At 34.5% G+C, this 21784-nt stretch overlaps 1 protein-coding gene across 26 annotated transcripts in view; it reads right to left on the bottom strand.

The window, feature by feature from the left end:
• Nucleotides 1-1235: 1235 nt before the first annotated feature.
• ODF2L (outer dense fiber of sperm tails 2 like) overlaps nt 1236-21784 on the bottom strand; it is a 47391-nt gene continuing 26842 nt past the window's right edge. For 7 of the 26 annotated variants that reach the window (XM_054477827.2, XM_054477808.2, XM_054477887.2 and 4 more), the window contains 7 exons: nt 12649-12759; nt 11017-11121; nt 8980-9138; nt 7300-7385; nt 7056-7218; nt 5385-5510; nt 1236-1387 (listed from right to left, as the gene is read on the bottom strand). In XM_054477827.2, the coding sequence (XP_054333802.1) occupies nt 1259-1387; nt 5385-5510; nt 7056-7218; nt 7300-7385; nt 8980-9138; nt 11017-11121; nt 12649-12759 (879 nt within the window). In that variant the 3' untranslated portion in view covers nt 1236-1258. Of the gene's footprint in view, nt 4733-5384; nt 5511-7055; nt 7219-7299; nt 7386-7878; nt 7918-8979; nt 9139-11016; nt 11122-12648; nt 12760-20811; nt 20899-21784 lie in introns of all 26 variants that reach the window. The other 19 variants (XM_054477859.2, XM_054477847.2, XM_054477924.2 and 16 more) reach the window with 8 other exon arrangements.

The raw sequence follows: 21784 nt of genomic DNA, 5'->3' as shown, positions 1-21784 counted from the left end.
GGGTAAAAAATGTGGCCAGTTCTGACACTCTGTGTTTTGCTATTTTAAGAAAAATACTATGAACCAATTGGGTCACTAGAAAGTAAGCATCTGTGGATGACATGACAGTCTTAAAAGTGAGGGGATCAGAGGGGACCAGGCCCCCATCTCTGATCAGAAAAAGAGCATAAAACATCTTAAAGAGATATTTCTGTTCATAGGCTGGAACTGTGTAGTTCACAACCTGCCTTTTTTAGTGATCTTTTAAGACCTGAGTGTTCCTCTGAATTAACAGCTCTCAAGTCATTGTCCAAGAGGAGTCACTATTACTTGATCCTTTGTAAACCACGTCATCCCCTTTTAGAGTATCCTGCCTTGACACACACAGTGGGAGATTATAGCAAACAAGTTCTTTTTCAACTTGGACAACTTCATCCCAATACTAAAGACCTTATTTTAAAGCTTCTTGATGTTAAGAGCGCTTATTTTGATCATCCCCATGAGTTGGCCATGGAAAGGGTGGGATAAGCTGTTCCCCTTTAATCTTTTATTTAACTAAGGGGCTCTAGAATGTCTAAAATAATAATATCAGATAATCATTAGTATAAAACGAATAAAAGAGAGTACAAATTGAAGACAGTCTGAATGTCTATTCTTTATAAAGAAAGAATGCATGACCACGTTTTCATCTGTCATTAGCAGTTGGTACTTAATAGCGATGACTTAAAATTGTATACTTAAAACCTAACAGAAATTATAATGGCAACTCAGCATATACTTGAAACAATATTAAGTGTAGTATATTGAGACATTTAGTAGCTTTAGGAAGTATGTAATTACACCATTATTAAAAATTAAAATTCAGAATATTTTACATTATATTTATATATCACAATATAAAACAATTATATACATTATTTAAAATCATATTGACCAAGACTTACTACAAATTCACTTGAATGGTGGCTACAAACATCACAAAGAATAAATCTGACTTCCATGTGTATGTGTGAGAAAAATATTCTAACAACCAATTTAATTTTAAAAGAAATTAAACCAAAGATAAATAAGAATTATCCAGCAAACAGGAATAGTAACAACTATCCTATTTTAAAGTTTCAGTTAGATAAATTATGTTTCAAAAATCTTTACATAAAAACCTCTAATACTACCACTCATAAATCATAAAATGTAACTGGTAGTATATTTATTTTTTTACCCAATCACATTTTAGACTCATAATAAAAATCTACTACTTAGAGAAAATAAATTTGATAATTTATTCAAACATTGTTACATAAGAAGTTTTAAGAAGCTGTAAATAATTCTTAATACTCTCATTTTGATTTTCCGATTTCTCAAGACTATTTTGCACTTCTTTCAAACACACTTCCTGATGTTGGGCTTTCTAAAGAAAAAAGGAAAAAAATACAGATAAGCAATAATAGCATTCATTCCAAAGGACCAGAGTCATAATATTAAAAACATATATACAATAACTAGATAATTCTTTTTGATTTTTTAAAAGAATACTCACATCTGATGTGTTCATTCTTAGAGCTCACTCTTCTTTAAAATTAATAATTAAAGCACACACATGGTCGATCTTCACTGATATAATTTATAATACACATTCATTTAGCCCCAAATTATTACATATTTAACATGATTAACTTAATAGGTTCTTTAACAACTGTCATAATTTCACATGTAACATGATATATTTTCATACTAGTTTTTGCCATTTTCTGTCTAAAAATCCACATTTTATTCCAAAATAATTGAATGTCTTAAAAGTTGATAGAATTCTAGTTTTGATAATGTGAACATTTTATTTTTAGAATCCCTTAAAAAATAAAAAGAATTATTCATATTACAGTGGTTCTTTGAGGAAAAAATTTAAAACTGCAATACATTTTTTTTAACTAAGGTGCATATGAATCCCTAAGTAGGTGAGTTCACTGACAATGCTTTAGATAAAAACAGGTTGCAAATATCATCTAGCTTTCAATTAAAATATAGACACCTAGATAGAAAAGAGAGAACTTTTACATCCTTCATATCAGGTTTTCAATGACACCTGATACCTTCTGAAACTGAGCAATGCCCAGCTCAGGAAATGGGGCAGGTAAAAAACAATGAGCTAGGCTGGGCAGTACAAAGTCACAGGAAGAATACAATGAGTTTTACTCAACAATTTGGAAAGAAAAATAGTAACACATACTTATTTTGTAGGGTAGAATGTAAAATGTTAATGGATTTTAGGATAATACATAAGACTTCAAAGACATTTCAGGCTTCAGGAGGGGTGCCTTGGATTAAGCTGCTGAGGTCATCCTCAGATCTGTACATCAATTCTGCACCACCCTATTAGGGTACTTGGACAGAAAATACAAAAAGGCCTGCAGGTGAGCAGGGCACTGTGGGAGACACCAGGGATATAGACGACTATGAAACATGCTTTCAGAGTGCTTACAATTCAAATGGGGCTGAAGCAGGTATATTAAATAAATACTGCCCACTTAACTGTCCCCTGGAAGGCATAAAACACACAAACTCATTTTTCAGCAATGTTTAAATCTATGCTTAGAATTCTAGAATTTTACTAGTACAAAACTTATCAGGTTTAACAAAACATCAGATCTTTTTTTTTAAATTTTTATTATACTTTAAGTTCTGGGATATATGGACAGAACGTACAGGTTGGTTACATAGGTATACACGTGCCATGGTGGTTTGCTGCACTCATCAACCCGTCATCTACATTAGGTATTTCTACTAATGCTATCCCTCCCCTAGCCCCCCATGCCCTGACAGGCCCTGGTGTGTGATGTTCCCTGCCATGTATCCATGTGTTCTCATTGTTCAACTCCCACTTATGAGTGAGAACATGCGGTGTTTGGTTTTCTGTTCTTGTGTTAGTTTGTTGAGAATTATGGTTTCCAGGTTCATCCATGTCCCTGCAAAGGACATGAACTCATCCTTTTTTATGGCTGCACAGTATTCCATGGTGTATGTCCCACATTTTCTTTATTCAGTCTATCATTGATGGGCATTTGGGTTGGCTCCAAGTCTTTGCTATTGTGAATAGTGCCACAATAAACATACGTGTGCATGTGTCTTTATAGCAGCATGATTTATAATCCTTTGAGTATATACCCAGTAATGGGATTGCTGGGTCAAATGGTATTTCTGGTTCTAGATCCTTGAGGAATTGCCACACTGTCTTCCGCAGTGGTTGAACTAATTTACACTCCCAACAGTGTAAAAGCATCCTATTTCTCCACATCCTCTCCAGCACCCGTTGTTTCCTGACTTTTTAATGATCGCCATTCTAATTGGTGTGACATGGTATCTCACTGTAGTTTTGATTTGCATTTCTCTAAATGACCAGTGATGATGAGCTTCTTTTCATGTTTTTTGGCTGCCTAACTGTCTTCTTTTGAGAAGTGTCTGTTCATATTCTTTGCCCACTTTTTGATGGGGTTGTTTTTTTCTTGTAAATTTGTTTAAGTTCTTTGTAGATTCTGGATATTGGCCCTTTTGTCAGATGGATAGATTGCAAAAATTTTCTCCCATTCTGTCGGTTCCTGTTCACTCTGATGATAGTTTCTTTTGCTGTGCAGAAGCTCTTTAGTTTAATTAGATCCCATTTGTCAATTTTGGCTTTTATTGCCATTACTTTTGGTGTTTTAGTCATGAAGTATTTGTCCATGCCTATGTCCTGAATGGTATTGCCTAGGTTTTCCTCTAGGGTTTTTATGGTTTTAGGTCTTACATTTAAGTCTTTAATCCATCTTGAGTTAATTTTTGTATAAGGTGTAAGGAAGGGATCCAGTTTCAGTTTTCTGCATATGGCTAGCCAGTTTTCCCAACACCATTTATTAAATAGGGAATCCTTTCCCCATTGCTTGTTTTTGTCAGGTTTGTCAAACATCAGATGGTTGTAGATGTGTGGTATTACTTCTGAGGCCTCTGTTGCGTTCCATTGGTCTATATATCTGTTTTGGCACCAGTACCATGCTATTTTGGTTACTGTAGCCTTGTAGTATAGTTTGAAGTCAGGAAGCATGATGCCTACAGCTTTGTTCTTTTTGCTTAGGATTGTCTTGGTTATGTGGGCTCTTTTTTGGTTCCATATGAAATTTGAAGTAGTTTTTTCTAATTCTGTAAAGAAAGTCAATGGTAGCTTGATGGGGATAGCATTGAATCTATAAATTACTTTGGGGAGTATGGCCATTTTCATGATCTTGATTCGTCTTATTCATAAGCATGGAATGTTTTTCCATTTGTTTGTGTCCTCTCTTATTTCCTTAAGCAGTAGTTTGTAGTTCTCCTTGAAGAGGTCCTTCACATTCCTTGTAAGTTGGATTCCTAGGTATTTTATTCTCTTTGTGGCAATTGTGAATGGGATCTATTTATTTTACTAGCTTTGGCCAAGTACTAGGGACATTACAGAAAAACCCACCTCATTTATTTTTTCAGAGGTTTCAATTACACAAAAAAACAGCACACATATTTTACAATATCAGAAAGTCAAATGGTGAGTTAAAAAAAAAAGTTTAGAAATAAATGGAAGGCCTGTGCTAAATTAAAGGTGATCGACGTTTTGTTCTAAGTTGTCATGAAACTTTTGATGGCAATAAGATCAAATTGTGCATGCCAAAAATCATTTAACTCTTGAATCTTTTAGGTTTTCAACTTTTTAGACATTTGGGAATTAAAAAAATAGATTTCATGGAGTCTCTGGATCCTGGAAAAAACACAGTATCATTATTCTCTATGTCATTATCTAGTAAACAGTTATTATGTAATTTAATCATGAGTAATGCTAGCTTTCAGAATATTCTATGCCAATTGACTGTTTCATGAGTATTCAGGAAAAAAAACAGAAGACGAATTAAACACAGTCAATTTGGTATTTTCATTTCATGGCTGAGTGGATAAAGCATCCATCTCACATGTATATCTAACAATACTGAATGTTTAATACAAAATTATAACTTTCTAAAACAAAATATTCATTATTCAAGACATATAAAACTCACTTGTAATAATAGTTTAAATTGTGTTTATCTTTAAAAGATGAAAAATTCATATCAGGATGAAATCAAGTATATTATATCTGTAATTTTCATTAAGGAGTTGTCATTGCAAAAGTAGTATGTAGGGAAAGGGCCTGATGAGATTTGATGAGATTTGAGGGCAATGCAATATGTGCCATCCAAGGAGGCAGAATAATAAATTATTTGGCATATCATAACATTTTTATTTTTTATGTCTTACATTGCTTGTTATTTTTAATATTATCAGTAAAACAATAGACTTGATTCACTCACTTTGTATTTTCTACATGGTAAGAATGTTAAATGTTATCTTTTATGTTAAGCCATGCTAATACTTACACTGTTCATTTTGCAAACAAGTTGATTTTGTTCTTCATTTTTCTTTCTAAGCTCAGTTTCCAGATCTAATATTTTAATTTGTAAAGCACTCTCTCTAGATGACATTTTCTCTATTTCTTCAGCAACCTGTAATTTTTATCAAAAGAGTAAAATAAAGTCCTTTCTTTAAAATATGATTTAAAGCCTTGACAGTTATATTGTACCTTTTTTCTAAACAGATATTACTTGTATGTTATATCCAAGTTTAAAGATGTTCTATCTTGAAGAAGCACATATAGCGTAAGTATGTACTATACTTATCTTCGCAGCATTAAATATCTGCAAAATTGGCTTGAGATGGAAGAGATGTACACATTTTCACTGCTCCATGACTTAGGTAGGTGTTTTCTCCGACAATATATTTTAAAAACAGACTGAGACCAATTACCATTTTTATAGCATTTCTATTCGCCAGGGTGTTAAGAGCAGTGATGGAACATAGAAATTTCTTGTTAAATACTCATTATACACTTGGATTAATAGAATTGGGAGTAGGAATTGGTATACACACTTCCTACAAACACACACAAACACAGAGACTGGTTCTTCATTCACTCACGTCCAAACTGGTCTGAATTTGAATTTTCATATTTCTCTGATTACTTATTTTAGCAGGAAGTCTAGCTTAGTTATGTTCATCTAAGGAATCAGATATGTTTCCTTCTAAGGAAGCCTATTTGTAAGAATGCTGGGTTGGAGCCACAAGAATGAGAGTAGAGGCAGGGACTGATCCAGGAACAAGGAGCTAGTGGAAAGGACTGTCCTCCAACCTAATTCCTATGAACTCGGTTCTAACTTATTATAAAGATTTCTTCTGTACATATTCCAAGCACAATTATGCATGAGAGATGCCAGTGTGAGCTGAAGCTATGGGAGAAAGGGCCCTTAGGACAAACATCGACGCCCTTGGCGCCGTCCCCTCAGTGTGGGCAATGATGGCACAACAGGGCAGTGATGGCACTCTCACGTGGGCAGAAACTACAGATAGCCCCATATTCCACTGTAGCAGGAGAGAAAGGAGAGGGCAGACATACCTCTGGGACTCTGAACTCTTCCTTTCAGGAAGGAATCTAAGAGCATACCTGGCACTTCCAAAATGCACTTAGGCTGAACCCTACCAGACTATGAGAGTGCTGAGAGCTAAGGCCAGGTCTTATTCATCTTTGTGTCTCAAGCACTAGCAGATTGCCTGATACTGAAGTATTCATTGAATGCTAACCTAATGGATGTAACTGAAATTTAATATTGTATGTATTTATCTATGCAACAATATTTGTCAAAAGGGACTTGAACTTTACAGCTCACTGAATCCTGATCAAAACAAAAATTTTCAATTATTTGCACATTCAATTTGGTTGTATATAAAAAAGGTACAGGAGGAGATTATGTCTTCAAAGTGTTTTCCATCTCTGCCCTTTCCCCAGCCACATTACCATTTATCTAGTGAAGTAGCTCTAGCCTAGCAATATATCTGTTTTGCTTGAAAAGGAAGATAGTTAAAGAAGAAAAATGTAATTGCTCCCTTCACCCTGTCAGCAGGACAAAAACAATAACTACAGGTTGGCAAGATGTTTAAAAAGATGACTCTTTGGTAAATGAATTAAAAAGTTTCTAAATAAAGGCCATGCATACCTTTTGTCTTCCTTCTTCTAAAGCAGCTTCCAGTTGTCTGGCCAATGCTGTATATTCTGCAGATTTCTCTTTTAACTTGAGATTGCTGTGCTTAAGACATTCTTCTTGGTTTGCCAGCTTCTTCTCAAGCTCTTTATTTTCTGCGTCCATCTGTTCTAATTTTCTTTTTACAGAAAACATATATTTTAAAATTTTAGTGTGCAGAGAAATATGCAGCAGCAATGTTAAGTAATTTAATACTTACTGTTGAAGGTTTTCACACTTCAACTGAATGAGATAGTTTTCCTCTTCCAGAGAAAGCTTTGTCAGAAGATTGTGATTTCCATCAACCTAAAAGAAAAAAAAAAAAAGTTTTCTTAGTCATTTTCTTCACAATCAACTTCCAAAGAAATCCATATAATTTATTGTTAGAACAACCACAAACAACAAGAAGGTATAAATGTTACTACTCTTACACAGAAAGACACCAAGAAAACGTTATATTGTTAAAATGGAAGTTTTAAATTCCTGGTTAAATTTAAAGAAGCTATGTTGCCTGTATTGGAAAATAACCAACTAAAAAAAATTCAGGATGATGGCAATTAAAACACTTTGAACAACAACTTATTGAAGAAAGATATTTATTTTGTTAAGTTGAAATAGGAAAATTTTAAGCAGTATTAATCTCTTATTTTTGGATACCTAGGGTTTCTCTTATGGTTTTCTGTTTCACCTAAAAATACTGATTAATAATTGAGTATCTGTCAAGTCGAAACTGTAAGTAAAATACATATTTTTTTGAGAAGCAAAGTGAAGTAAACAAATCAACCAAAGACACACTCACCCATGCCAAGACAGAATATTCTTCCCACTGCTTCAAAAACTGCTCTAAATAATGTAAGAAGCTTTGATTTAAGGAAAAAATTTTTTTCTCATAATTTCAATTAGTAATCTAGGCTAATCTATGTCATTTGACATTTTACTAGAAAAATCTCTTCTCAGGAATTTAAACTCTAAAATTTTGTCTGCTTATTTTTATCTAACTTTTAAGTTCAGGGGTACAAATGCAGGTTACACAGGTCAACTTGTGTCATGGGGGTTTGTTGTACAGATTTTTTCATCAACCAAGTATTAAGCTTAGTACCTGTTAGTTATTTTTCCTGATCCTCTCCCTCCTCCCACTCTCCACCCTCTGAAAGGCCCCACTGTGTGTTGTTCTTCTCCATGTGTCCACGTGTTCTCATCATTTAGCTCCGACTTTTTAAGTGAGAAAATGCAGTATTAATTTTTGCAAAATTAAAATCCAGATTATATTTGGAAGATAGACAGGGAATGCTTCCTAAAACTGTCTTGAAAGTAAAAAGAAAAAAGACTAGTCGCCATCCTTGGACTGCTCCTTTAAAAAAATTTCATTAATTAAAAAAATATTGAGTGCTTACTATGTGCTAGGTAGGCATTGAGCTAGGAGAAGGCTATGTGGCTACTAACAGGATACACATGATCCATATTCTGATGGTATAAAAAGTAAAACAGGAAAAAAAAACAGACTGAAAAATATCCCAAAAAACTTGACGTACAATTCTAATTAAAATAAATTCAATTTTTGTAATGTAAGTTTCAATAATTTACCTTATCCTTACATCAAGGAACATATATGTAAGCATAACTTTGCTCCTTCTCTCATTCTATTACCAAGTCTTCAAATGTCTATAGATTTGCATGAATAAACTAAAATAGGAATTTTAATTACCAATTTTTCACCATAAAATACTAAAAGAATAGCTTGCAAAATAGTATTATAGTATCTGCATGAAAATGATGTTTTACAAACTAAGTAGATGGGAATTTAAAAATCAAGCCCTGACATGAGTGCCCTCAACTGGTAAAATCATTCCAAAGCACTCTTTTAACGCATTTAGCAAAACTCAGAAGGACGGCTGGACACCTGGCCCTGAAGCTCCCTAATGGTGTGTTCCTGGTCTGCACACTTCCCCTTGCAGCACTGCAGACTCTCCTGACACTCGTGAAGCCTCCGTTTCGCCGCCGTCAAGGAATCACAGACACGCTCTAACTCCTTCAGATGAGACTCCATCTGGCCTCTCATCTGAGTTGTGGCAGTAGGGAAATAAGTGCAAGATAAGATCACACATTCAGCATTAATATTTTCATTATCTTAAATACTAGATATGCTTATAACATAAGTATTTTAGGTATAATGGCTTTAAATAAGAACACAACTGAATAAATATTAATTTAAACTCTGTTAAATAAGAATGTATAACTAAAAAGTGGGGTAGACTTTAGTTTTCAAAAAGTTTGTTGAGCACATAAATAGGGTAAATTAGCCGACAGGGTGGATGTTTAATTTTTAAAAGCAAATTTTTAAAATCCTGACATTATATTCAAGCATGGATTATCACTAATAATCATTACTAATAAAGCTGTAATTGTCTACTGTCCAGCTATAGGTTCTAAAGGAATTGTCACTTTTAGTCATTCAATCTTATAACTCAGATACTTACCTAAATTAGAGCAGCTTGCTTCACTCATCTTAGCCAAAACTGATAGGGTTTACTGTATATTATTTAAAAATTGCTAGTACCATCAGTTCTCACTTGCCTTTAATTTGGCCATTAATGTTACTATCAACAAATCTCTCTAATTTCATCTACATTAATCTGTTTTGGCTACTGCAGTTCCTCGCTGCAGCACTTTTGTGGAGATGTGAAAAGCAGCAACTTTAAGAATTGTTTGCACTGCTAATTACAAAAAATAGCCAGACTCTTTCCCTCAGACAGGAACACCTAATAGTTTCTGTATAGTATCTGGCATTCTTGATCAGAAAGATAAAACCAGAACAAAGGATCCCTCAGTGTCCTTAAAACATCTTAGAGGCCATGAGAAAACCAGGAGACTTAAAACAGTGAAGAAAAAGAAAAATTTCATTAAAAAAATAGTTGTCTTGTTAAATACTAGTTAGAAAATATTGTGACCTCACAGTATCTGAAAAAGACAGGCTCCAGCCCTTTCTGTCATTTGAACAGGACTGTAAAATATACTTTTATTTACAGTGCTGCCTAGCAGAAAAGGAGACATTTGCACTGGTATGTTTCATGAGAAAATGAGACCAAAAGACATGAAATGGTTTATTCGCTGGCCTGCTAAAAATAGGTGAAAAGTAATTCCATGAAAGCAGTAAGTTGTGCATTCAGTGAGCTATCTTTATTTCTGTATAACTGGAGGACGCTTGCTCTGGCTGACCTCGTCTTCACATTATTGCCTTGCTCTGACTTCTCAATCCTAAGATAGGGAGCAACCCAGAGAGAGTAACCTTATTAGATTCAGGTGGAAGCGACCACTAACATCGCATGACCTCTGCTGCCAGGAGTCAGCATCCTACAACTTTCACTGCTTCTTTACCAAAACAACACAAAAACCCAAACAGAGATGCGGTTTCATTTAAAAACTTTAAAATATTCACAAAAACATCATAACTTGCCAACACTGGCCTTCCCTTCATTCTGTTGCAATAGAACAAATAAAAGGAAATGATCGTTTTTTAAAAGATATTATTTTTCTTCAAAAATGCATTTAGCAGATATTGGCTTTGCTTTTGTAGATGTAAAACATTTATAACCAGAAAAAAAGGGTGAAATTAAAAATGAGAGATACTTAGGTTTGTATACTTATGATTGGTAACCATTTTTTGAGCTATTTAAAGTCTGCTCTTGCATCAGAAAAATTAAACATTTATGTTATTTTCCAAATATTAACAAAAAAGTGAAAAAACATTCACATAAACAAACAACATTTCCAGTCTGGAAGAAACATTATTTCCTTGGAAAACAAACTCTTACAGAGGTTAAGACTAGCCCTTTCCTAAGTATGAACTAGAGAAAATGATCAAAATGAATGAATTTGTGTACTATTCATAAAGTAAAAAATATATAAAATATTATTTTATTTGAAATTCCAAACGTACCTTCTCTACATTTTTATTTTTGGTTTTTGTTATTTGGTTATTTTTATGTAGCAAATTTTCACATCTGCCTTTAACTATTTCAGCTGCTGCTTGCAACTTTTGTATCTGAAAATAAAGTATTAGAGAAACGTATTATTTTTAGAATCATAACATGAGATAAAAATCTAAAATTTAAAATTTCATTTTAAACAAGTCATTATTTTCCTATCAATATCCTTGATTGGTTCATCTAATGTTATTCCTTCTTTAAATATGGAATCACTCAGTGCTCTACTCTAACCCACAATCTTTGTCTGATTTACCTGTCTTCTCTCATCAATACTTCTAAACTCTCCACTTGAGCTTTGAAGACTACAAAGAGTTTCATTTGCAGATCAATGTCACTTCAAAGAATCAGTCTCTGGTCCAAACTAGCTTCCATTTAAATTATTTTTCCCACCAAATCAAAATCTGCTAGAAAAAAAAAAAAACATTCTAGGCCCTGCACCCACAATATTGTCACTCAACCACAGTATTCCTGCTGAGGGATTAAACCCAAATAACCAGCTGGAAGACCCTGATGAATAACAGGTCCCACAGTCCACCACAACCTCCATTCCTACCTCAGATCTGGATGACTGAAATACTCTAACTGGATGTCTCAACTCTTAATTTTCCCATCTAATCCATCAAGATGCAGCCCCTTCCTACTTGTCCACACTTTGCCCCCCTTAAGCTTTCATCCTTAGTTCATTCTTTTTTTTTTTTTTTGAGATGGAGTTTTGCTCTGTTGCCCAGGCTGGGAGCACATTGGTGCAGTCTCAGCTCACTGCAACCTCCACCTCCTGGATTCAAGCAATTCCCCTGCCTCAGCCTCCTGAATAGCTGAGACTACAGGTGCATGTCACCACACCTGGCTAATTTTTGTATTTTTAGTAGAGACGGGTTTCACCATGGTGGCCAGGCTAGTCTCGAACTCCTGACTTCAAATGATCCGCCCACCTCAGCCTCCCAGTGGATTACAGGTGTAAGCCACTACACCCAGCCAGTTCATTATTCTTTAATTCAAACTCTCTCTGACCAGTGTGTTAACCATCATGCAAGGACCTGCATAAATCCCATCTTATGTAGCTTTTTCTTGAATACTACATTTCCAAAAAAATAAAGGTGTCTATAAATTACCATTGAACACGTGGTCTATTTCATATTTATTGTCATATGTTTTTTTCTTGGTCTTTCATGTGAATAATCTGAATTATACTTTATTTCTTGAGAAAGGAGGCATAATGAACTTTAATGACCCTAGAAGGGAGTCATTAATCTAAATCAATACCATTAAATATACATGATGACAAACAAATATAACCAAGATTAACAAGAATACATTAAGGGTCACATTATACCAATGTAATTAACTTTAAATCTACTTTTAGGAATATCCAGTATATCCATATGCAGTGTTTGAATCAGGAATCAGCAGAATCATCTATTTATAAAGATGTGTGGGACCTTAAGAAATATTTGAGACATACCATATTATAACCCACAATGATAGCCCCACCTCTCTTCAGTTCTGTTTATTTAGATTACAAAGAAATAGTGTTTTAAATTGTCTACCAATGTTAGTAAACACTAAAATAAATGAGTAGTCACCTGAGTTTTATACATTTCAATAAGGGTTTTCTGTTTTTTTTCTACTTCTTGCAATTCTAAGAGTTCATTTTCAACAGATACAACTTCATCCTTCAAAGCAGCAAGTGTAGTCTAGCAAAAAAGATATAGATTTTATAAGTCATTAGAATACATTTATACTCCAGTGCTACAGAATTATTATGAAAACATAACTCATGTATGAACAAAGTTGATAAAATAATTATTTTTTATTGCATGCAATACTATCTAAAATTTAGGAATTTCACAAAGCTAGTGACTAATACTTATGAACATCCTTATTAAGATTTACACAGGACATATGATTTTTAAAACTTTTTAAATTTACTGACAAAAAAACTTGGAAATGTTCCTAGATATGAAAAATCAATAGAATACAGAGGTTACTGGAAAAGAAAAATACACAAAAATTATACTTAGTATATGATAAAGGTTAGATTTTTAAATCAGTGGAGGAAACATGGACAACTAAATAAACGGCAATAAGACAACTGTTTCTAACTATCAGGAAAAAAACAGGTTAACTACCTGCCTCAGCCCAACACTAAAGAAGCATCAAATGACTTAAATAAAAACTTTAAAAATTTTCAGACAATTCAGATAAAACTATTTCAGGATAACAAAAGTCATAAAGAGCATAAAATTAAAAGAAGACATGTAGAAATGTAAAAGTCTGAGATTTTATCTTCCTTGCAAGCTTACTAGTTAGCCTACTGCAATTTCATGGATGCTAACAGAAGGTACAAGATTCCTAGGTCAGAGACAGGGGACTTATTACTCACAGCAATAAGAGTAGCAAGACTGTCAGCATTTGTATCAGTTTGCTGAGCCCCAATTCCCACAGAGCAACCCAAAGAGGCCAGGTGGCAACTGCATATGCAGTCAAATGCATTACAGAAGAACAAACCTGAGTTTAGGGAACTCAAATTTCTTATAGCAGGCAGTAAGCATGCCTACCCATACTCCTAAGGGAGACACAGTTATCATATTCCAAGGATATCTACTATACAAACATCCTTGAAAAGACAGTCTACATGGACAATATCTTTGATTACAAGATGTGCAGAGCTGTGAGAGCACTCTCAAGGGAAGCCATTTAAAAAAATGTGTGTGCGTGTATCTCTCTCCAAAATTTCATAGCTTTCCAATACAGTTTAAACGGCAAACAAAATATGAAAAAGTATTAGCAAATGACAAATTTGATGTCTTGTCAAATAACATTTGTCATTAGAAAAATAAAACAAATATAAGATTAATATCCTTAATACATAGTTATTATATATTAATTAGGACAAAAGACAAATATAAAAAATAATAAGTAATTCAAAAAGGCAGAAATGTGAATGATTGATGAATACATGAGCCAATATGTTCACTAGTTATTTTTTAAAATGCTGTAGACACTGAAGGTTCTATTAGTGAACAAAACAGACGACATTCCTTTCCTCCATGAAGCTTACACACTGGAGGGGCAGACAGACAAAAAGTAAGAATAAGCTGTAAGATACAACAAACACAAAAGCAGCTAGGAATGACATGTGGGCGAAGGCCTCCTGAGAAAGAGACTTTTGAGTAAAACTGACAGGAAGTGTGTCTGTTTAAGGGAAAAAGGCAACAGCGGGAGGAGGCCTAGCAAGTTAGGGGAAAACAACAAGAAAGCCAGTGAGGTAGAAATAGAGAAGAAAGGGGAAGAATGGAAGGAGATGAGAGTGGAAGAAGAAGAGAGGTAATAGAAAATGAGATGGTATAATGCCTTGCAGGTATTTATGAACCAAGATATCTCTGGGGAGTTCTGAGCAGGGCAGTGACACGATCTGACTACTTTTTTTTTTTTTTTTACTTTTTAATTTGTATTTATTAATTTATTTTTGAAACAGGGTGTCAGGCCCAAGCTGGAGGGCAATAGTGTAATCATGGCTCACTGCAGCCTCAGCCTCCCCAGCCCAAGCGATCCTCCCACCTCAGCCTCCCAAGTAGCTGAGAGGCGCACACCACCACACCTGGCTAATTTTCAAAAATTGTTTGTAGACACGAGGTCTCAGTATGTTGCCCAGAGTGAGCTCAAACTTCTGAGCTGAGGTGATCCTCCCACATTGGCTTCCTGAAGTTGTAGGATGAGAGGCAGGAGCCACTGTGCCCAGGCAGTCAATGACCTTCAGTGAAGGACACATCAGAACTCAGCACCTGGAATCACTATGAGAGCCCTTTGGAATTTTCTTTTCTTTTTTTTTTTTTTGAGGCAGTCTCACTCTGTTGCCCAGGCTGGAGAGCAGTGGCATGATCTTGGTTCACTGTAGCCTCTGCCTCCTGGGTTCAAGCGATTCTCCTGCCTCAGCCTCCCCAGTAACTGGGATCACAGGTGCCCGCCACCACACCCGGTTAATTTTTGTATTTTTAGTAGAGACAGGGTTTCACCATGTTGACCAGGCTGGTCTTCAAACTGAGCTCAAGTGATCCTCCCGCGTCAGCCTCCCAAAGTGCTGGGATTACAGCGTGAGACACCACACCCACCTGACTACATCTTTATAGAAACAACTCTACTGCTAATACTGAATGCTGCCTGCAGGGGCCAGGGCTGAAGCAAGGAGAATGATCAGGAGGTCACAGTAACGATGAGAGATGATGGAGGCTTGAATCCGGGTAATGACAGTGGTGCTGGTGAGAAGTGGTCAAATTTTGAATATACTTGAGGTAGATTTGATGACAGACTGGTAGCAGTGTATGAGAGAAATGATGATTTTCCATTAACTGGGATGAGGAAAACTGTAGGATTTACTATTTTGGGAAACATCAAGAGCTCCATTTTGGACATGACAACTTTGAGACACCTATTAAATATCGAGGTGGAGATGTCAATCAGGCAGCAGAATATATGTCTGGAATTCAGGGACTAGGTCTAGATTAGAGGTATAAATTTGAAAGCCTCGAGCACATAGATGGTATGTAAAGCCACAAGAATAAATGAGATTATTTATAAAATTTGGAGAGATTTGTTTTAAAATTAGCACTTTTAATTACCTAGTATTGGAAAATGTATAGGGACTATTTCACTTATAGTAGACACATTTAATTTGGAAATATAGAACAATATTAAAAATGAGTCTCTCTTTTGACCATACAGTTAAATATATCCTAAGAAAACAGATAAGCAAAAAAGACTCAAAGAAACTATGTTTTTATTTATAATAGTAAAAAACTGGAAGTAGCTATTGGAAGTAGGGTATATATTACATATAAAATAAAAAATTATATATATGCTAAAATATTAACTCCAGTTATCTTTCAGTTATGAGATTATAGGTGATTTAAATTTTTTTCCTTTTGTGCTTTTCTGTTTTTCTAACTTTCTATAAGAAACAAATACAACTTTTTAACCTTCCAAATAAACTTTCTGTTGTGTCTAATAGAGAATAGAGGAGGTTACTTGGCCTTGGAAGCAGTATTCACAGTTTATTTTTCATTTGCAACTTTAAAATCTAAAACTATTCTAAAGTAATTAAAAGTAATAAAACACAAACATCTAGGCTGCAAAAAAACTGCATTTACTCTGCAAATAACATATGCCAAACTTATTTAAATGTTTTCCTTAAAAATCCAGAAAATAATGCATTAAAAATACATTTCTTAACTATTAATAGAATATGCTAAGATACAAATTTAACTTAATGACTTTTATAGTCTATATAATTTAAAATTAATTCATCGTTTTATCAAAAACTAGTTTATAATATCTTTCTAATCCTTTCTCTCTGAAGGATTTCAAGAAAATAAGAAAATAAACGTAATAAAATTGCTTTCTCTTTCCAAATAGAGCAATTTAAGCATTCATTCAATAAATATTCATTGACAGTTAAGTATATGTCACACCTTCCCTGGGCAACCTGTATGTACACAAAGATAGGAGTTTACAAGGACAGATTCATTGAGAAGACTTTGGGAGGAAGTAGCATTTGAGCTAAACTTTAAAGGAAAGGTAGGATTTAGATACTGAGAAGAATGGCATTCCAATGTGCAAGAATAGGAGAAATATAGGAGTAGATGCAGAAAACATAAAACAATTGCAGAAAATGAGTATTCATATTTGGCTAGAGCTCAGAATAACTAGAAGACTACATTCCCTAGTCTCCCTTGCAGCTAGGTGGGGGTCATGTGCCTAAATAAGTAAAAGAATCAAGTCATACGGGAATTTTGGGAAGGCTCCTTAAAGGGGAGGAAATTTTTTAAAAAGGGAGGTAATGCATCTTTTTTTCCTCCATCTTGTTGCTTGAAACTTGACTATAATGGCTGAAGCTCCAGCCTCTATTCTAGATCATGAGAATGAGGGTCATGACCTAGGGATGGCAGAACAGAAAGCTAAAAAGCTAAAGAGCCACATCAGCTTTGAAGTGCCAACTGTACTTCTTCTACATAATAAATATACATCTCTATCTTACTTAAGCCATTTAATTTCGATTTTCTGTTATATATGGTGAAGTTGAATCTTAACTAATATAAGACTTGCTGAAATATAAAAGAAACTTCCCTAGTGTTGCTAGTGTATTTTGTTTTCTGGAATTTTCCAATACAATTTCTGGCAAACTTTACATAACTTAAAATGTGAGACAAATCAAATTTCTAATTATAAAATATGAACAAGATTGTGTCTAGTATTTTTTCCTGTCTTCTTCCAAATTCTATTCTGGCTCTGCCACTAATCTAGTTGTATGATCTTGGCCTAAGTTATTTAATCTCTCTGAGCTTCAATGTATTCATCCATAATTAAGAAAAGTATCTTTACGATAGTATTGACATGAGAATTAGAAGTAAAAAAAGTAAAGTACTTATCAAGTGCCTGCTACGTTAATGGTAATTGATAAATAGTAGCCATTACGGTCGCTACTTTCCAGAGTTATTTATTAAATGACTGATGTATTCCAGGCACAGTACTAGGCACTAGAAGTAATGGAAGGATAAAACAATCTCTGGCCCTGGTATGGATGGATGGAGGGAAGAAAAGCCCTCAGAGGGAGACAAATTATACAAACAAGTGTAATGAAACTCTACCTGCAAAATTAATATAGAGAGAATAAAACAGAGTGAAAAATGAGAAGATTAGTAATGTGCCCTATCAGAGAGAATTTCCTAGGTTTAAGGAGTCTTCTGCTGGAGAACTAAACACATTGTAAAATCTCCCTTCATTCCCAAGACCAAACTAATATAAAGGGAAAAGAATGTTTGTAAGTCAACTTAATAAAAATAACAGACCAGGGGCTATCAAAGGACAAAATATTGTTAATGCTTCTGGAAAACTGATGACTGACTAATGAATCAGGAGTGGATTTAGCTAAGGAGGAAGTTCATCTATCTGTAGAATCTAGAGAGGCACAGGGCTAAGGGCAAGAGTGAGACCTGGGTTTGAAAAGGATTAATTCAAAGTCTGTGACTAGAACAGCTAACTACCACTACCTCCACCCCCTGCTCACACACTCAAGGCAGAACACCTGGAACTAGGAGTTTACTTCCCAACAAACAAAGATAAGAAAATTCCTCTAAAGAAATTGAATGAACTGTTTGGGAATAACAGAGGGATGGTGCTGGTGACCCAGAGCAAAGACGCATGTATTTTGGCATTTTTAGGAGCCGTCAGTAAACTGCTAGTTTCCCAACAGTTGAGAAAAGTGAAGTGAAACCAATCTAGTGGCAAGAACCATCCACATATCCATTTAGTTTTTTACTGTTTCGTTAGTCTTTTTATTGTCTCATTTGTAAATTCTTAAATGTCACCAGACTTTCGGAAAAAGAGTATCACAAGAGAGATCTAAAATTTTTTTATATTAAAAAAAGGAAGAAAAAAATTGGGTTGGGCGCAGTGGCTCGCACCTGTAATCCCAGTACTTTGGGAGGACAAGGTGGGAGGATTGCTTGAGCCCAGGAGTTCAAAAGCCCAGGAGCCTAGGCAGCATAGTGAGACCCCACCTACACATACACACACACACACACACTCACACACACACTCACACACACAAATTAGCTATGGGCTGTGGTCCCAATTACTTGGGAGGCTGAGGCAGGAGATTGCTTGAGCCTGGGAGGTCGAGGCTGCAGTGAGTTCTGATTGTGCCACTGCACTCCAGCATCAGCAACAGAGCAAGACTCTGTCTCAAAAAAAAAAAAAAAAAAAAAGTGCCAGTTGAACTGAAAAAAAAATGAAAAAATTCTTATAGGTATTTTCAGATATTTGATGATATGAACACTTAGGGAATACTTTTTAAAATTCTTGAAAATTAAACTTTTAAACGAAGGATTAGAAGATAAAAAACAAAGAAATCTGCCCCCAAAACTGAACAAAACCCAGAAATTGAAGACAAAGTATCAATCTAGGAGGTCCAACAAATCAACAATACAATCAGCAGTACACCCAGACAGAGAGACTGGAGAAAATGGAAAGGGGCAGGAGAGAGAGCATTACCAAAGAAATAATATAACAGAATTTTCCAGAGGTAAAGGACATGAGTCTTTGGATTTACAAGGTCTACAAAGTACTTAGCACAAAGGACTGGAAGACACAACTAGATGGGTGTGAAGTTTCAAAACACCAAGGATAAGGGGAATTTCTTGAAAATTTCAAGAAAAATTAAAAATGTCACTACAGAGGAATAAGTATCAGACTGGTGGCAGATTTTCTCTCCTAGCAACTCTGACTTATGGAAGACCATGGAGCAAAGCCTTCAAAGTTCTCAGTAAAAATTACTTTCAATCTAGGTTGCTATACCCAGCTGAAACCATTAATCATAATGAGGACAGAATAAAGGCATTTTTAGACATGTAAGACCATTTTAATGTTTACTTCTAATTTTCTCTGTCTTAAGGGAATATTAGTTGCAGATATATTCCAGTAAAAAGAACAGGAAACACAATGTGGGATCAAGGAAACATTGGAACCAGGGTAGCAGTCAAGAAAATTCCAGCAAGGCATCTGGGCAGCAGGCCTAGAGACCAACTCATTCAGATTGAAATAAGAAGACAGAAGGCCCCAAGTAGAAGAAATCTGGGGAAAATAGGTTCCTCAGAGAACAGAGATAGGATGAAGAATTTCAAGAAGGGAAAAAAAAACAACAACAACAAAAATAAAAACAAGACAATGATAAGGGCAAAGAGTACAACAAGCAGGGTTTCTGGAAACTCCAGGAAAAATTTAAAAGTTGTACAAGAAAAAAACATTTATAAACATATTACTTGACTGTGTAGTGAAAGAACAATTATAAGTCATTGCTGTTAATGTTTAGAATCAATCTATAAAAAGAGCACTTCAGGTTACATAACAAATTGTCAATTTAACAACACTGGCAAAGTGAATGTGGGGAGAACAGACAAAGAACAGGTAGTTGGAAAATATCCTTATTTTCCAAATAAAAGGTGAAGATATATAATCTGTCCTATGTTTCACATTTCTGTCACGTGAACCTCATCTTATGGTATTGGTAAGCAGGGGAATGATGTATAACAAAGAAGTAACTTTTGTTCAGATGCAATTTTTTCTAGCTCATTAATTGTCTGAACCATGTAAAAAACATCAGCTGAACACAAACTGCACAAACTCAGCTGAACACAGCAAGCCATAGAGGTACACAGCACTCTACATAAAGCCCATATACTCCATGTTCCTCCTCCTCTTTCTTCTCTTTGGTCATGAGCCCTATCTTGGAAGTGCTTATTGTATATTGCACTTACGTTCATATCTTATGTCCATAAAAACCTTAACTCTTTTAGCTTCCTGTATCAAACTACCTTCACTTGTTTTTTTTGAAAGCATAAAGTTATATGTTTGTTGTAGTATTTACTAGGAATTTAACATGTCTTTTAGTTGTATTAGTATTTATATTATTATGTAAGTGCTCGACTAATTAGAAGGTTAATATAATTGACTAAATTTGATAAACCAAGTAATAGTATAATATATAATTTACAGATATGCAGATAACCATCAGAAGAATAAAAATAGAAATTGTTTAGAAGTTTAAAACTAGCTCCTCAAAGAGTTACAAATTAAAACCATAGATAACATTTTTACCTGCCAAATTAGCAAACACTACAAATAAAAAACACATTTTATTTCCTGTGCTGATGAGGTATAGAGAACTAATGGCAGTATGAGTAATAAAATACCTTTTCAGAAGAAATGTAGCAAAGCATATCAAGAACATTCAAAATGTTCATATTCTTTGACTCAGTAATTCTACATGGGAATCTAAGCTAAAGACAATACAACAAAAAGTTTATGTATGAAAATGTTCATCAGAGCATTATTATTATTAAATGTTAAAAACATTGGGAATAACCTGAATGTCCAACAAATAGGGAATCACCTAACACTTCTATGTTGAATATATATTACCAAGTAATTTAAAAGGATGCTTATAAAGAGTTTATATGTTATATACATATATCTGTTTCCATTTTAAAGTGAACAAAGCAAGACATTATTTTAATAACAACTACGAAAAAACAGAAATATTACAAAATATAGTTATCTCCAAGGAATGTAGGATCAATGATCACTCTGTTCTTTTCTTTCTATATTTCTATAGTTTCCAATTTTACTGTAATGAGTATATATTCTTCACTCAAAAGATAATACTGAATAAATTGTCAGAAGTTGGAGGAACTATGTTCACTGAATAATTGAACTTCTTTTATTAAGAAAACATGAGAAGTTCATATTGCTTGAAGAACCATAAAGGACTTACAAAATTTCTTGAAGGAAAAAATTCTAATTCAGAATATCACAATGTCACTGCTAAAAAAAATGGTATTAAGGTACATTGCAATTTTGATTTTTTAAAATCTTTCCTAACAAAAAGTAGCTGAAATAAGTGCATTACTAAATACATTAAAGGTGCGAAAAGAAGACCTTGCTACTTCCTATAACATATATCACTTAGATTCCTATTTCCTCCACTCACTCTGAATGACCACAGCCAACAGGACTGGCAATTTCAAGTCCTGCACTTGAAACTAATCGAGTCTTTCCACCTGGAACAAAACAGACTTGAGATTTGTGAGCCTAGCTTTGTCCCATTGGTCTAAAGGAGACTGAAACCCAACATCAAGATGAGAAAAGTTACAACTTTATAAACCT

Source organism: Pongo pygmaeus, chromosome 1, assembly GCF_028885625.2.
Source record: "Pongo pygmaeus isolate AG05252 chromosome 1, NHGRI_mPonPyg2-v2.0_pri, whole genome shotgun sequence".
NCBI lineage: Eukaryota > Metazoa > Chordata > Mammalia > Primates > Hominidae > Pongo > Pongo pygmaeus.
This window is presented reverse-complemented; position numbering and strand designations above follow the sequence as displayed.